The 17,910-nt window shown below is 36.4% G+C and overlaps 1 protein-coding gene across 4 annotated transcripts in view; it reads right to left on the minus strand.

Annotated features, from left to right (window-relative positions):
• TAPT1 (transmembrane anterior posterior transformation 1) overlaps positions 1–17,910 on the minus strand; it is a 50,849-nt gene that overhangs the window by 16,995 nt on the left and 15,944 nt on the right. For all 4 annotated transcript variants that reach the window (XM_032685336.1, XM_032685335.1, XM_032685338.1 and 1 more), the window contains 4 exons: positions 11,090–11,252; positions 7,188–7,323; positions 6,256–6,353; positions 6,031–6,100 (listed from right to left, as the gene is read on the minus strand). In XM_032685336.1, coding sequence (XP_032541227.1) covers positions 6,031–6,100; positions 6,256–6,353; positions 7,188–7,323; positions 11,090–11,252 — 467 coding nt within the window. The remainder of the gene's footprint in view (positions 1–6,030; positions 6,101–6,255; positions 6,354–7,187; positions 7,324–11,089; positions 11,253–17,910) is intronic.

Consider the following 17,910-nt stretch of genomic DNA (forward strand, 5'->3'; position numbering starts at 1 on the left):
CTTCTTAGATGATGTGGCGAACTATAGAGCAAGTAAGGCTACATTCCTAGATTCACACTTAAAGACAACATGCTCTTAAAGAACAACTAAAGCAAAATAAATTATTGTATTTGTGAATTTAGCGAAACCGTGACAAGCCACCAATGTTAGCGTTCATTTACAGAGAGCTCAGGTAGTAGCAGAATGAAATTACTCTACTCTGCTTTAGCATAACAAAGAATAAAGTAGAAAGAAAGAGTGCTCTCTTCTTCATTCTCCATCATGACCATCCTTAGCTAAGACTGATATAAGCCATTTCAACTCAGTTTGACATGTATCCCAAGAAGTATTTATGAGAAGCATCAACTGTTTTTCTGTTAGAACACAGTATACCTCCAATAATTCTTTCCATTATAAGACAAGATTAAATGAGAGCCAAAATGACAGACTGAGGACATTTTAAATGGTCTTCAGCTACCTCCACAAGCACACGATTAAGAAGTTTATTTTCACAGTGTTCATGCTCCTAAGTGTTGACAATCTGACATCTAGTAGTAATTCAGATATATTTATCCCCTTGACCAGCCTCTTGTCAGCACATACCATGCATAGTCCTGATGACATACAATGCATGAAGTCCCAATGAACATCAGTGATAAGTGGTGTCCCTCAGGAGTCCATATTGGGATCAGTTATTTAATATCTTCATTAATGACACAGATGAAGGGATCGAATGTATCCTCAGCAAGTTTGCAGATGACCATCAAGAGTGGTGCAGTTGCCACACCTGAAGGGTGGGATGCCATCCAGAGGGACCTCGACAAGTTTGAGAAATAGGCCCATGGGAATCTCATGAAGTGTAATATGACCAAGTGCAAAGTGTCACACCTGGGTTGGGGTAACTCAAGGTATCAACATCAGCTGGGAAATGAACAGATCAAGAGCAGACCTGCTGAGAAGGAATTGGGTTTGCAGGTGGATGAGAGGCTGGACATAACCTGGCAATATGCACTTGCAGCCCAGAAAACTAATCGTATCCTGGGCTGCATCAACAGAAGTGTGGGCAGCAGGTTGAGGGAGGTGACTCTGCCTCTCCACTCTGGGGAGACACCACCTGGAGTGCTGCATCCAGGTTTAGAGTCCTTAGCACAGGAAGGACATGGACCTGTTGGAGTGAGTCCAGAGGAGGGCCATTAAGATGATTAGGGGGATGGAGCACCTTTCATACAAGAAAAGGTTGAGAGAATTTTGTTTGTTCAGCCTGGAAAGGAAAAGGCTTCAGGGTGACCGAATTATGCCCTTCCATCACCTGAAGGGAGTCTACAAGAAAGATGGGGAGGGACTTTTTACAGGAGCATATAGTGATAGGACAAAGGGGAAATGGCTTCAAACTGAGAGTAAGTTTAGATTAGATATTAGGAAAAGAATTCTTTACTGTGAGAGTGGTGAGGCACTAGAACAGGTTGCCCAGAGAAGTTGTGAATGCCACATCCCTGGAAGTGTTCAAGGCCAGGCTAGATGGAGCTCTGAGAAATCTGGTCTAGTGAAAGGTGTCCCTGTACACAGCAGAGGGGTTGGAACTAGATGACCTTTGAGGTCCCTTCCATACTAGGTCTTTCTATGTTTCTGTGATAAACTGCGTTCCAATGCCATGCTTAACCTGCACACTTACTAGGGCTGGCCCTGAAGCCTGGCCACACACCATACTATGTACTGCCCATACACACTTCAGATTTTTTTGAAAGACGGCACTGAATTTGCCTGTGCTTCCATGCATCCTCTGGTGGTGCAAGTGAGTAGATATGAGCGGTCACATGTCAAAAGCTAGCCACAAGACCTTTTTCCATTAGGATAAATCACGTATGCCTATGAAGGTTGTCACATGAATAGAAGCGGTAAACATAGAAGTGGGGCAGTCTTTAGAACACCTAGTTATTTCCTTTCAGACTCCCTGGCACACCATGAAGGAATGCTGAATCAGGAAGGAAAAAAAATAATTTTTATCATGTAAATCCCAGTGTTTATATGTTTAGATCCCAAGCTGGTTATAAATTGTAACATGTAAGAAGTGAAACAAGATCTTTTGGTTTACAGCTCAGCAAATCCCAAGTAGCTCTAGTGACAGCTACCTCTTAACACGTGACCAGAGCACCAGAAAGGATCAAAGATTGAACAAAGAATCATCAAGGGGGCACCGATCTCAAATGTACTCCTGCCCCCAAATCCCTTGTCCTTAAAATGAACAACTGGATTAGAATAGTGGTATTAAAAAAAACATAAAGCCACAAAAGAAAGCAGTTTGAATTCCAAAGACCAAAGATAAAAATAAAGGCTATTCACTATTTTAATCAAAGAGACAGATAAATTGGGAACAAAGCAGAAATACAGAATTAAAAAAGAATACAAAATTATAAAGAAAAAACGTGAAGTTCCTAAGACTTCAGAGTAAAAATAGTAAATTTTTGACACAAGATTTAAAAACCTGGAAACAGTCAAGCCTAACAGCCAACTGAAGCAAATAACCTAATGCACTACACCTAAAGTACTTCTTTGTATGAGGCACAATTGCGTTTTGTGAAAAAAAATTTAATTTAGAGCGCAGCTTGAAATTAAAATAAGACATTTAAAAGCATAAAGGAAGGCAGCATGCTGGGCATTCCACAATGATGAAAGAGCTTCTCTTTGTAATTCTGGTCTCCTTGTTCACTAATCCTGACACTATGAAATGAGTTTACAGATAACTATTTAAAAAAGAGAATATACTACTTAAATTAAGGGAAATATTTCTTCCTGCTACAACAAATCAAAACTTTTTTTGTCTTCTGTATAGAAGTCTTTTCCAACAGTCACAGTATTTAGACTGCTTGGATGCACCTGAATTTCCTAGTGAAAGTCAGGGTGACAATGCAGAAGTGGTTTTGCTGCAGCTGACAATCAAAGCTGCGGGACTGACATGACTGAAGTCACAGATGCTACAGCTGCAGTCTCAGGCAGCTATATAAGCCCCAAGGTTTGTTGACCTTCTGCACCTAAAAGATAACAGGTTCAGTTTTATTAGATAGCAACGTAACCAATGCATATCTCATGGCCTGTTCAATTAGTTTTTATGGAGATTATTCACAGTACTTTTAGTCTTGAACTTTTAGTGAATTAGCTGTTACAGCAGAATTTTAAGTGGCCATACAAAGGTGAGGAGGATCACTGTGTCCACTGACACTAAGTCTAGATATGGAAATACTAGGGAAAATAGTACACATGAGCTTGCTGTCCACAAAGTGGTGCTGAGCACAATGCCAAGTAAAAATGATTTCACAATATCCAGATCTAAACTCCTAGCTTGGTGGCACTTCAATTCCTGATGTCTTACTACATACCAGCTTGAGCCAGGCAAGGCTCTGTGAGGTATTTCAACATGTGATACAAGACATTTCTTAGGAAGTACAACTTCAACAGTTCATTTCTCTTCTCATGCTTCGATTCACAAGATAACTTGCTTTTCTATTTGGAGCAACTTCTCTTGAACACAGTATCTACTCTTGAGGTTATTGCTTATCTTTTCTGCTAGATCATATTCTTCTTTTGATTAACATATTAAATAAGACAGGAGTTTCACTTATTCGTGACAAATTCCTCAGATCTCTACAAGATTCGCATTTTTGCCCTCAAGAATTACTATAATTTAGCTACTGTATACTAATCAGTATCTTTTCATTGAACTGAAAACGTGTTTGACAACACTAATATCTTGAGCAGAGCCCAAGAAAAGGGGATGGAAAAGGGAATTCATTCTATCTAAACTGAATCAGCTGTCGCTGTCATTGTTGCCCTACAGCAGACTGCAGACCTGAGAAAACGGCTGGAAGAAACTGAGAAAGGTAGGAAATACGTGGGGGGGGCTTATACTTAGTGTTTTGTTTCAGTTAAGTGCAGTCCAGGCATGCAGTTTAAGCACATGGTGTCTAGGACACACTCCAATGCCTAACTGGAAGCTCAGCCGACAGGACCAGCCTAGCCTGAGTTCCAGGGGCAGGATATGGCATTGGCATAGCATGCCAACACAACATACATCACTATTTCAGCTGCATAAAAAACACACTTAAAGGATACTAAAGTGATCCGAATACATCAACAATACTGTTCCATCCTTACTGAAGATGTGCTGCAGTAAATCTATTCAAGTTCAAAAGAGGTGAAAATCTCTACTAAAAACCTGTTTCTGTTATTTATCTGAGAAGAAAAACACTGCTATTTATAACCATACTGAAAAGTGTTCCAGAAAAACTTATCTGTTTGAAGGGAATAAATTAGCTTGTTTTGTGCACTCTTCTATGTAGGTACTCACTGCTTCCATTCCCATGTGGTATAATGAATGGCATCAGTTTTTCCACCAGCTGATAAAAGAAGACCTGATATTGCTATTACGTGTCTTCAATAATGATATCCAGCAATAAAACATTGATATACTTTTCTTTTTATGGAGGAAATTACTAGCCATTTCTAATATCAGTCCTTTGTTTATTTTAACATTTAATTGAAGAAAGAGGCCTTGCCTTTATGTAGCAGAGGTAGACACATACTTGTAGCTATTTTCTGCATTACTAAGGAAATTTAAAAAAACTCATCTACATTTTCTGTCAGTATTTTAGTAAACATCACTTTTAGGCGTTCTCACTGTAAAGTTAAATACCTTCAATTTCAAAAATAGAGGTAATTAAACCTTGGAACCAAAAATAATACTATTAACACAGAATAAACAGCTTATCAACCCAGCTGTAAAGATTATTTTGTTGTGTTTTTAAGAACTTTATGAGATAGATTAAAATTTAGTGCTAATTTTTCTGTTATGTGATATTTTTTTGTAAATAGTCTTTCATCCAAAGAACTACAGAGCAATTGCCATTTAACATTTGCATGTAAAAAATCACCTCAGCAGCCAGAACTCAAAACCTCATGCAAGCTACTTTTTTTTTTTTTTAGCCTAGGGCACATTTGGGTTCTCCAGTTTAAAAACTATGAGCTGGAATGAAAAAGTATATTCTATTTTCTTTGCTTATCTTTATAAATGAAAGTGGGGAAATTTAAGTCAGATATACAGAAGAAATTCTTCACTGTGAGGGTGGTGAGTCACTGGAATACAGTGACCAGAGAAGCTGTGGATGCCCCATTCCTGGAAGTGTTCAAGGACAGGCTGGATGGGGCTTGGACAACGGTTTAGTGGAAGGTGTCTCTGCAGGGGAGCTGGAACTAGATGATTTCCGAGGTCCCTTCCAGCACAGGCTATTCAATGATTCTATGAAAACAGTACAAGCAAAGAAGCTCTAGTACAGCCTGAAAGCGCAATCTCTCCTATTAGCTTCGAAACCCAGAATTCAACAAATATTTCTGATGGCTGATATCAGTATTAGAAAGGACCCCCATGAGAGGATATTCTTCTGAGACACACTGAGTACAAGTTCCCAAAATTCATACTAAGCAGCAACACAGATAAGTGCAAGAAGCATAGCATGTTTCCTAAGTACCCTCTGCTATTATTTTTACAGCATATCAAAACTTAAAGAGTCATCTCTGGTATTTTCTTTATATGCCAGCTACTTCATTGTTACGTTAGTTGGTTGGCTCTTTTTTTAGGGATGGGGGGGGAAGTATTTCAAGATCCATCCTCACAACTGCCCAACAAGAGGCATTCTGAGATCACTGCCAACATAGCATGCTACAGAATCAACTTTTTGAAAACAGAAGACTTGAGACACTTGGAGGCATGGGTATTTTGGCACACACACAGGTGTTTCAATCAATAGGTTGTTTTAGCACCTTAAATAAAAACTAGTTATAGAAGGAAAACCAGTGTTCTTTGAAGTGGAATATCAGTTTCATCCTACTGAACCAAACAGTAATATGGGTGATGAGGAATACAAGTCAGAACAACCAAATTCACAAAGATAAAGTAATTGTAGTAAGAATATTAAATACACTGAATACATTAAATACACGAATAAATAAAAAAAGGAGCCTCACTTCACATTTTCTCCTGATCAGCACAGCTATACATACCGCTATTTGACATTTGGAAAAGATTGTTCTTCTCAAACTTCTTGAAAACACTTCCTTTTATTTCAACAAACTGCAATTTTTAAAAACAGTTAGTTAGATTTATTCATGAAAAACTGATAAAAACAAACCATATTATCAAATAATATGTGAATAGACATATGATACACAAAGACAAAGGATGCTGAAATGAATTAGGGTAGCTATACAATAAAGCTCCATACTTACATTATTGGACATCATGATGGTAAGCAGTGATTTATTGTGGGAATTGAAGGCCACATTAAGGGTTGTTGCTTGAACCATTATAAGAATAGCATGCAGGACTGGATAGCAGAGTTAAGGAAGCATATTTGAAATAATTTTTCTGCACAACAGTACTGAAGAGCACCAAACCTCAAATTTCCTCTTTTGCTTCTAAAGTTTAACAAAAAAGTTCCTATATCCATGACAATCGGAATTACAGCAAGACAATACTTACACGTATGTAATATACCCACAGTGCTTTGTAGCATGTAATAATTAAATTAAATTTTCTTGTTCTAAAAGAACCCAATGACATTAATCAGGAGAAACAGTGATACAATCTGAAGAAAAGAAATTCGAGGTAAAAAGATGCAGAATTAGTCTAAAGATTTCAGAGCTAACAGAGAAAAGTTCAAAAATTCTAAATTCATCACCATAACTACTGGACTATGCATCACTTGAGACATAATTTTCACCAATTCACTGTTAGGTTATTTCACACTAAGCACATTTGCATCCTGAATACGCACAAGTTTATCCCTTCATTTCCAGAAAATATGTTCAAGCTAGATGCATTTACATTCCACTAAAAAAAACCCCACTGTCTTCAAGACTCCGTGACCCAAAATACTCAAATACAAATTAGAAATCAAATTTTCCACGAAGTACCAATTACTGTTTTTCACTTTTCACTTTACTACAGGTATTTAAAAAGCTCTCTGATACTGCAGTGGTATACCATTGAGAAGGGATTTTTTTAAAAGCTGGTAGGTACTGGCAATTTTACTTTGCAAGTAAAGGAACACTGCTTTAGGAATACTATCAGTTTTTCAAATGTATTAAAATAAAATAATGCAGAGCAATTACTCAATTTATTTTAGAAAATTTTGCAATTTATCACAGAAAAAGGATACAGACATACAGCACTGCCATGAAGAAGTGAGGAATCACACCTATGTGAGCTCTTTTTCTTTCCTTAGGTTCTGTAGCTGTCCAATAAAGGGCATCCAAAATATCTTGTCCAAATGAAGAAATCAGACGATCAGCCACCTAAACAAGAACAACTTTTTACTGCCTTTCACTACCAACTTTTCTCTCCAACACTTGAATATGCCACTGTAAGTACAGCTCAATTTAAAAAAAGTTTCACATATTTATCACTTTTCATCTCTTATTTATTGCATTTCTGGATTTTACAGTGATACTGTTCCTTTTGTCTGCTCAGCAGTTTACTCTCCCTCTCAAATTTACTATCCCTTTTCAACAGTATTTATGATAAACAATCCTGTGTTGTTATTTTAGATGCTTCCTTGAAAGACATTCAAGTGCAGTTCAAACCTCAGCCTTTGATAAAGCAATATGTATGTTGTGTCAAACTATCATAAATGTTCTTCCCCATCCCTCTGGGTTTAATAGGGGAAAAAAAACAATGAAAAGTTAATTTCAGATGCATGACTAAGAATATCAGCTTACAGGTACAAAAAGGATGGAAATTAGACTTGGCTCCACTGTTCCCTGTATACTAAAGTATATACTTTATGCAAATATCTGCATAAAGCGGAATTCAAAATTAAAAGGAGTGTAACACGAGTGATCAAGAGGTACTTGAAATTCTGCCAAAAAGGGAAAATTAGTTTGGAAAAAAACCCAATAAACACCTGAAGTGTAATCCAAAGAATATACGCCTAAGTAAGAAAAAAACCTCCTAGCTGTAATTCTAAAGATAGAAAACATATGCACAGCATTTTAACTTGTAATTTAATACCAGAGCAAGAAAGGTCACATGGAGTTCCATCAGTTCTCAACACTTCATCATCATCATCAAGCATGTAAAACTGAATATCATTACAAGGAAAGAGGTTTTCTCTGTCTGTACACTACAGTTCAGTAATTTTAAAACTAAGCTGCACAGGGCAACAAAAACAACACTTCAAAATTTAAATTTGGTATCACAAGGCACATGTCTGGCTAGAAAAAGAGTTATCTCTCATTGCTTACTAATTCAACCAAAGAGAAACAGTTAAATATGAAAAACTACCTCTACTTATTCAAGACAATATTTTCTCTTAGTGTCTTTCTGTAAGATGACAATTTTGGACACGTTAAAACAAGATGTAGCAACAGAGGACTAGGTGCATAATGTACCTTCAAATGTTGAACCATATCTACTAAAGAGAAAGTAAGTTCTTGGCACAACACAAATAAACCTAGACTCAGGATCATTTCCTGACTTTTTAAATTAAGAGTTCTCACGGTAAAGATACCAAAGCGAGTGAAGTCATACTTATTAAAGAAACATTTATTAAATGAAGTTTCCTAAAATATGAAAGCTGAACTAAAATAAAATTTTGCAGGATGTTTCAAGTAAACTATAAAATATACTACCAAGTATCACCTATGAAATAGAATGAACAAAACTGTGAGCTGATGAAATCATAAATCTGATCAGTTCAAGAGATATTTACAGTGGCATTGTTTTCGGCTTTTAGATTTTGTAAATTAGGGTGATCTGCATGATTTGGTTCCTGCTCATTGTGATGACCCATTGAATAATTATACCTGGTGTAGTAACACCAACTACAGAATGCTTGGAGTTTGGTAATTTTTTTGTTCACAATATTGTGAGGGTTTTAATAGATAAAATGGTGGCTTTTGTTTCATTGCTATTTAAACAGTCCTTGTTTCTTAGTTGAAAGGATAGAAAATATTAAAACCCACCACAATATATTGTTGCTTGCTTTTCCAAATATGACTTACCTAAACCCTATATGCCGGCTCCAGGCTCCAGCAGAATTCCATGGTGAGTGCTGTCACCATCATAACGCACACTGGGGCTTCACAAGGAGCAGGAGCCGGTGGGTCTGAATCTAAAAAAGAAAAGTGTCATTTAAGCCAAATGTGCTGAATGCTCCCCTCAGGTTGTCTATTGGGAGCATTCAGCACATAATTTGAAGATTTTGCATTCCTCATATCTGTCCAGGACAATATTCCCTGGACTTGCCAACAGCCGAAAACATTAGGACATTGTAAACATCTCTGTTGCTCAGTGATTTCACTAAATTAAAAAGATCTTCCTATTCTGAAAACTTGTGAAAAAATGTAAAGCATATTGCTTAAAAAAAGTACATTAACAGTTCCTTAAAAAACATTGCTTGCATCAATGGCAAAGACTTTTAATAAAAATCACCAAAGCAGTCTAAGCAAGCCAATATTCAAACTGTTGAAAGTTAACTACCAACCAAGTCCTTCAGTGGGATCCCATGAACATTTTCTGCCAATACTGCTGCAAGCTGCCATAGTAAAAAAGCCCCTTAAAAACATGCCCTCTGTTTGGCATGTTTGGTTTCATGAGACACTATGGTAGTTAAATACTGTTTCCAGCTTCAAAGTCTAATATAATTTTTCTAATAACCATGAGTGGTAATAGATTTTTCTCTTTCCTAAAAGAAACACTCAGGCAGCACTTTTCTTAGTTGAGATACATGCTTTTGATTCTGCTAAATATAGCAAAATAATTCAACTCTTCATTCAAAATGGAATGGCACGTGGCTTCCAATTCACAGCAAACACTGTAGTATCGCTTCAAATTATTTGGTAAGATGAGAAAGTATAGCACTAAGTGACTTGAAGTAGTCTTGAAATAAAGAGAAATTACTATTTTGAGCACATGGATTTATTTAGTAAGTGATAATCTCTCATCAATTATGGAACTATATATGGATAAGTATTACCCCACACAACTAAAATCGATATAGTAACTCAGTGCTAATTTAATATTTGTACATATTTTTCAGCAAATCTAAAATCAAAGGAAAATAAAAACCTATGAATAAACAACTGAGGTGGCTTGTATGATATTTATTTCACTTATGATAACAAAGTGTTTTATTTATGCAATATTTTCGTATTTTATGAAGAAAGAACAAGTGTCTTTAGACAACATATTGAGATTTAGCAGAGTGTAACCCTGTTTTAACAGTCTTCAAACAAAGGTACAACAGATGTTCAAACAAGGATTAATGTCATTCAGAGATCCCAGATTCCTAGCAGAGTAACTTTTGTGTACAAAGCCTTGAGTGAGTCCTTTTTATGAGGTTGTATTCCTACTATGTTCTATATTTGCAGGATGGAGATAAGATTGTAGCTATGAGAACATTATTTACTTTGTGAATCATTAATCATAGAAGTGCAATTAAAAATCTCATGCTTTACATAAATAATTAAACAGAAACTATTTTTTCACCAGAATTTCTCTTTATCTTGCCTCCTGAAAGAGAATTTCCTTTTCTTGTGTCACTACATTCATTCAACTTACTGCTTATGTACTCAGGCTTAAGTCTGCTAGCCAGGACTCAGACAGGTTAAGCAGTAACATGTGTCCTTGCATACAATGAAAGCTGTATTTCCATAATGATGGATTAAAAACCAAATTCCATGTTTTCTACTATCTTCCTTCTCTGCTCTCTCTCTCAGGATCTTATAGTTATTTCAAATCAACAGTTTCTACTTTGCTCAGTGAGTTCAAAACCTCATTCACTGTCTTGCATTTCCTAAGACACACCTTTCATTTTCATTTCTCAAGTTTCCTGCTGTGGAATTGATTAACAAGCTCCAGAAAGTAGGCAATTGGAAACAGATTCTAAAAACTTATTTTTCACAAATCTGCCTGTTTCACTGCATCTAGGCTTATTATCATGGGTGTGTGCACATTTGTGAGAATACCAGATGTGCCACATTCTAAGGACCAATACCATAACACAACATTTTAGATAGTCTGAAAAAGGCATGCTTCATATTCTGATACCAACATTCTTACCTCAAGCATGTTATAGATGATGTAGAGCTTTATGACAGACTGTCCCCTTATCAGATGATACATCATAGAGTAGTCAACATAGTGCATCATGAAGTAGCAGATGACCAATATAACTCCTTTGAGAATGTCACATACCTGAGCAGGTTGTAGCAAACGTCTATCACTGAAATACAAAGGGCAAAAAGTTCCACTAAATGTCATATACCCACAAAATACAAGTGTTACCAAGTCAACAGGAATTTACAAAAGCCATTAATCAAGGATATATTTTAATGTGGTTTATTACTGCCCCTTCCTCTGACCCTCACTTCAACTCCATGATCATGATACACATTTAGAGATCACACTCATGAACAGGATCACATCCTCTTATCTGCCACAACCCTTTAGTTAAAACAGCGTATTTATTAAGAGTTCCCAGTTATTAAGAACCTTCTGCATGCATGCCCTTTGGTTTCTAATTTACCTTCCCTCTTCCAGCCAATCATATTTATGATTTTGACTTCCTCAGTTACAGAAGTTGTATTTGCTATGACCAAAAAGAAATGAAGTCGTAATCTTCAATTTCAGTCTAATGAACCAGATGCTGAGGAATAGGTTGTAAACATAATTCTGTATCTTCAAGTTCTAAGCTCTGCAGCAGTAAATGCAAACAATTTGACATCAGAGCTTGAGGTTGGTCACGAACCAATGCAGAAGTTTTCTATCCACAGTCCCATGAGTAACCCAGGAGACTAAAGGAATCATTACACAATTTCTTCCTATAAACTAGAATTAGAGGAAGAAAATAGCTTTACCTCAATTGCCCCAACAGTAGCCATACACATAATGAAATTGCAAGGCAGTATTTACTTGTCTATTTACTTAGTTTAGTATGAACAGGATGCAAAGCAGTTAAAAAGCCTTCAAATGAAATCAAAAGGTTGACAATTAAATATAAAAAAAATGGAGGAAATAATTTCTATTATATACATTCTTTATATACCCTGAAAGGCTTTTACAGAAGTTAATGTTTCATAAAAGTTGGAACCAATTAGCAGAATGCAAGTTACGAATTTTCAATTTCTGTATTCTTAAATCAGTAGGTTATCCAGAAATTAGACAATGTTCTCATAAACTGATAATATGTTTAGAAAAAAAAGTAGAGTTAGTTTGTAAGAATTTACACTATTTATAAAAAAACCCCATCCAAACAGTTACTTATGACTTCTGGGAGTCAAGACATTCTACAGACCATGGGGACAAGACAAAAATCCCTGCTACTTCACTCTTTTTATTTAAATATATTATCAGAGCTGGAGTGTTATAGTTAGTGTTTCTTTGTTGTCTTCCATTCAAAGAAAAATGCCCTGAAGACAACATTTTTGCATTACATTGCTATTATATTATTATATGGGCAAATAGATCATGCGTTTGCCAGGACTATGAGCAAGAAAGTTTCCAGAACTCTCAGATTTACAGTATTAGACTCTGAACAAAGAGCAACTGCTCCTTTCACTTTTTACTGCATAAACTGTATTAAAATTAATTATATTCTGAATAATAGAATTCAATCTGGTCCAGCATACGAGAACTGCTTAGTGGCTTTCTCTCCATAAGAGACATTTTCCTGCTTTCAGAAGTCATCCAGTAACAATATCCACACCACTTATTTCAGACGAAGTCCTTGAGAAAAAGCCTCAGTGAACTTTCTTCCTTTCCCCACCCCGCAAACTGAGTTTTAACTGAAAATACTAATTAAAAAACTTACAGAAAACTAAAAGTGTATGTTTTGCCCACTGCTTGAAGAACCTATGACTATGTCTCTGCATGACACACCTCCCCCAAAAAATGCACCCCAACCTGCAAAATCACGTTTTGAAAATTTACTGCCTTATTTAACTACATCTGACTTAAATGGTTATACTTATTAAAATATAATAGCATATATTGAAATGCATATGAAATTTAAGCAAGTTCATGATTATGATTATCATTCATATGCTGAGTAACACAGCATGTTCCTTTTTCTCCAACCTACTTCCATTTTGAAAGCGTACTCAGTCATTTCAGTACAAGTCTACAGACAACACTCAAACTCTGCAACACAGACTGGGATAAAGTGGTAAAGGTACTCCTACTCCACCATAGTAACGCCAGGTCTTAGCACGTGAAAAAGAGAATCAGAATTTGTTACTTAGAAAATTAGCATCCTCATACTTCCCAGTCAACAATTTCTTTATCACTAGAGAAGTAGTGAGCAGTACCTGGTAGAGTACACCTGACTAGCAAAAGAGACACTCACTTCAAAAGCCTATGTTTTAAAAGTTTGGCAAGGTACCAATTTCAATGATAGGATGGTGTCTCACTGAAATGCACCAGTAAGGAGAATCTGTTTATGAAGCTTCTGAAGCAGTCAGAAAGATTCTCACAGGAAAATGCTTTGATGTCCACAAATCAATACAGACTGAAAATATCATGTCAAAGGTTTTCTAGCTTACAAGTAACATCAAAGATGCTCAACCACCACTACAGTCACGAGTCACAGATGTTCTGTACTCTTAACTCTATCACTCTTCTGCTTGTGTTGATTTTCATCTGTATGACTACATTCACTCAAGTGAAACCAATTCAGAAGCCAGTGTAAATGCAGACAGCAACCATCACAGGGGAATACAAACTCTGAAAACAGACTACATACAATCAAGAGCACAGCTGCTCTTCTAAAAGTGGTCTCAACTCTGCAGACTAATACTGTATGAAGTTCCATACGAACTTGCACACAGCATCATCTACACTGGAAAGATTCAATTCAAAGGCTGCCCTAAAGAGGCAGTTCAACTACTTGATTGTGGATGCCTTACAGGAATTAAACTTGTAGAACAGATTACATTCAAATAACATTTTTAGAGAATTTCAGAATCATTTAGGTTGGAAAAGACCTTTCAGTTAATCAAGTCCAACTATTAACTGCCAAGTCCACCACTAAATCATGGTCAACACATCTTTTAAATACCTCCAGAGACTGTGATTCCACCACTTTCCTGAGCAGCATGTTCCAATGTTGACAACTCTTTTGGTGAAGAAATTTTTCCTAATATCTGATCTACATGTCCCCTGGCACAACTTGCAGTCTTCTTGTCCTAACTCTCAAAGTGACTTGGATTTAACTTCTCAGTAGTGTGTATGTCTAGGAAAAAACACTGCAGTAAACAATTTTTTTTCTTAAATCTTAATTAAAAATACAATCTGTTAATGTTCTATTCAAAGCTGTACATAACTTCTTGTGCTTCTCATCCACATGGTCCAACATTAATGCTGTGACGATTTCTTCAAAACACAGTAGTCCTGGTTTTGGCTGGGAGAGAGTGCCTTTTCTTCTTAGTAGCTGGTACAGTGCTGTGTTTTTTGGATTTAGTATGAGAATAATGTTGATAATACACTGATCTTTTGGTTGTTCCCAAGAAGTGTTTACCCTGAGTCCAGGACTCCTCAGTGTCTCATGCTCTGTTAGTGAGGAGCTGTACAGAAAGCTCGGATGTAGCACAGCCAGAACAGGATGTCCCAAACTGGCCAAAGAGCATCACACCCAATATATAAACTGAGTGAGTCACCAGAAGGGGACCCTCTACTGTACAGGGACTGGTTGGTACCAACTGTGTTGCGTATCACCTGCTTCTTTTAGGTTCTGTTGCTCTCTCTCCCTCTTCTTATCATTACAATTATTATCACCAGCATAATAATTAGTAGTATTATTAGCATATTTTGTTTCAATTATTAAATTGTTCTTAGCCCATGAGGGTTTACCTTTTCTTTCCAATTCTCCTCCCCACGGGTGGGGGATGGAGTGAGTGAGTAAGTGGTTGTGTGTTACTTAGTTGCCGGCTGGGATTAAACCACAACATCTCAGTCACAAAAACCTCCTCCCCATTTCGAACTTCCTCTGTTTGATGACAGAAGAGCTGTCAGCATCTCTACCCCCTAGGCAGTACAAGGGATTACTGCAAAGGCTGACTACACAAAACTGCCTTCTAGAAAGTGAGAAGAGTAACAAGATCCTGGCATTTAAAAAATATTTCAGTGTTCTTTCATTGCACACTAAGAAAGACTCCTTCATATTGACTAGACAAGTAATCTATGGTGTACAACTAACATGTTTCCGACTGAGATTAACTATGTCTACACTGTAGAAGTTCACAGAAGCATTTTTATCGTAGCAGAATCCTTTTGCACTCTGGTTAATAACATTTACAAAAGGATTTCAAGGCGTGGTTCTGAATATAATATAGAATAGGGATAATTATTTCCTACAAAGACAAGAAAATCAAATAAATTGATAAAGTCTAATAATTTGTCACCTTTCAGCAAATACACAGAACTGACTGCAAAGCCTGCAGTTATGAAATGATGTAGTCAGTGTTCAGTGAGAACTGAATGCTGCAGTTTTCCTATATGATCAGGCTCACATTGGTCCAACCTGTATCTGTTACAAATCACTCCTATCCTTTGTATTAAGCTATTTAATACGTATAAACACACACAGGCTGATATGATTTTATGCCTGTCATAACATCCTAGCCCACCCATTTCACATGCTATATTTTCTGCATTCATTTTTTTCAGTATGTTTCTATTTATTTTCTTTAGTAACTACTCAGTGCCAACAGTGAAAAGTACTTTCAAAACATCTTAAGCACTAATTAATCAGACTTCATGATTAATATAACATACAAATTCATACTGCTGCAGTCATCCACACCATGAGTACTACAGAATCTCAAAGAAACAAAGATAAAAGCTGCTAGTGGCAGCTACACAAAGGCCAAGAAACAAACAAGAAAAATACAGCATAGTGTTGATAATTTTAATATCTCACCTGAAAGTAGGAACCCAAGTTGTAAGAATTAGCCATTACTGAGCTACTGTGATAACTCAGAGTAGTATACTGTACAACCTTAGAAACCACTGAACAGAGATACAAGAAGCTGGGACACCTTAGCCCATTTCAAGACACTTGGTGCTTTTACAACTGTGCATGAAGTGTGATGAAATATAGAGAGAAAGATTTCACATGAAAATCATGTATAGGTGGTTTTTCTCAGGAGTGTCAAAAGAACAATAAATAAAGGGCAGTACAACTATCTTGTTTTATATTTAAACATTCTACTAACAAAACAGCAAATTATTTTTGCATAAATCAGTTGGTCTTTTCCTTCAAAGCTATTCCAGGCATACAGTGATGCTGCACAACTGAGTTAAATGTAACACTTGCCTGGCTTTAGTGAACTCCACTCTCAAAAGATAGGCTCTCATGATACTTTCTCCGAGATGCAGTTCCTCTAGTATCCTACCAGATTCCAGAAATAATGTTACATAAATGGTTTCACCATTTGGTTGATTACATAGCTGAATACAACTCACTTCTACAATTTTCACGTCTCAAACCAGTAAATAAAGGGGTTCAGGGCATCTGGACTGTCCTTCAAACACACCTTATTAAGATATATGATGTATGTTTTTTCACCCAATTATTTTCTGTCATTATTTGAGCAACCTGGTTTAGTGTAAGGTGTCCCTGTCCATGGCAGGGGGACTGGAACTAGATGATGTTTAAGGTCCCTTCCAACCCAAACCATTCTATGATTATTCCATTATTACTTCTAAGATTTTCTGTTATAAGTCATGCTCTCTGAGATGCTCCTTAACAGGATTTTACAAGTGGTTTCATTATGCTAAGTCTCAGGTTTCCACATTAACTGTACAGCATAGACTATCAACAAATCAAATTTTAAAACTTCCTCAAACAGCACAGTACCTTAATACTAAAGAGTAAGGCTCATCCATTCTATTGCCCACTACATAAAATCTTATATTGCTACACTATTGCTACCACTGAATACTCCAAGCTGTTTCAACGTGAGATGATCTTTCAATCTGCATGAATTCAGAGTGAAAATCCAAGCATTTCTCTACAGATAAACTCTCTTGCACTGTAATGTTAACTAGCAATACAGGAACAAAAACCACACAGAGACTTCAATATTCTACGGCATGTATTTAACAAGATGTGGAAACTCCTCAGCCTTTGGGTACAGTTATCATTACATCTACTAACTGACAGAAAATCTCCTACAAAACAAAGCCTTACATCTCAAAATCATACAAACACAGAAATGCATGTTTAAGGGCATATACAAGCTTATTATTCATTTTAACATAAGAAAGTTACGTTCAAGCCATACTACAATACCTCCCTATTCCACCACAGCATGTTTCTGTTTCAGCCCAGTCATTTAACAAAAGGAGAAATGTGCCAAGCTGAGCGCTTATCACACAGCGTTTAAAGCAGTTAAAAGTCAAATTATAGCAAAATTTATACAATGCACTGACTGACATCAACCAAGAACTATAAATTTAGAAAAATCAGTCTGTTACAGAAAAATACTACTTTTTACAATATACTAAAAATCAAGGTTTAATACTCATACTTCAAACTTTCCAGTTTATGGTTTGTTCACCTTGAGGTACATTTAGAAAGTGTGAATCCAAGTCCTTCCCCTGTTTTGAAAACCACTGGATCTATGCATGTCCCCCTACTTTATAAAGCTAAAAGCAAGCAACTTACCTTATAACTAGTTAGGAAGCATTACTTTGCTATTCTATAAAATTAATTAAAATGCTATCACATTAGAATGCTACCAAATATCCTAGCTACCCACAAATTTCTTTTATAAATTTTAGGAACACCACCACCACCACCAAAAAAACCTACTTTTTTTTCACGATTTGTGATACTTGTAAAAAATCCACTTTTTTATAAATACAGCCAAACTCATATCAAG

Source organism: Chiroxiphia lanceolata, chromosome 4 (genome assembly GCF_009829145.1).
Source record: "Chiroxiphia lanceolata isolate bChiLan1 chromosome 4, bChiLan1.pri, whole genome shotgun sequence".
In the NCBI taxonomy this organism is placed as follows: Eukaryota; Metazoa; Chordata; class Aves; order Passeriformes; family Pipridae; genus Chiroxiphia; species Chiroxiphia lanceolata.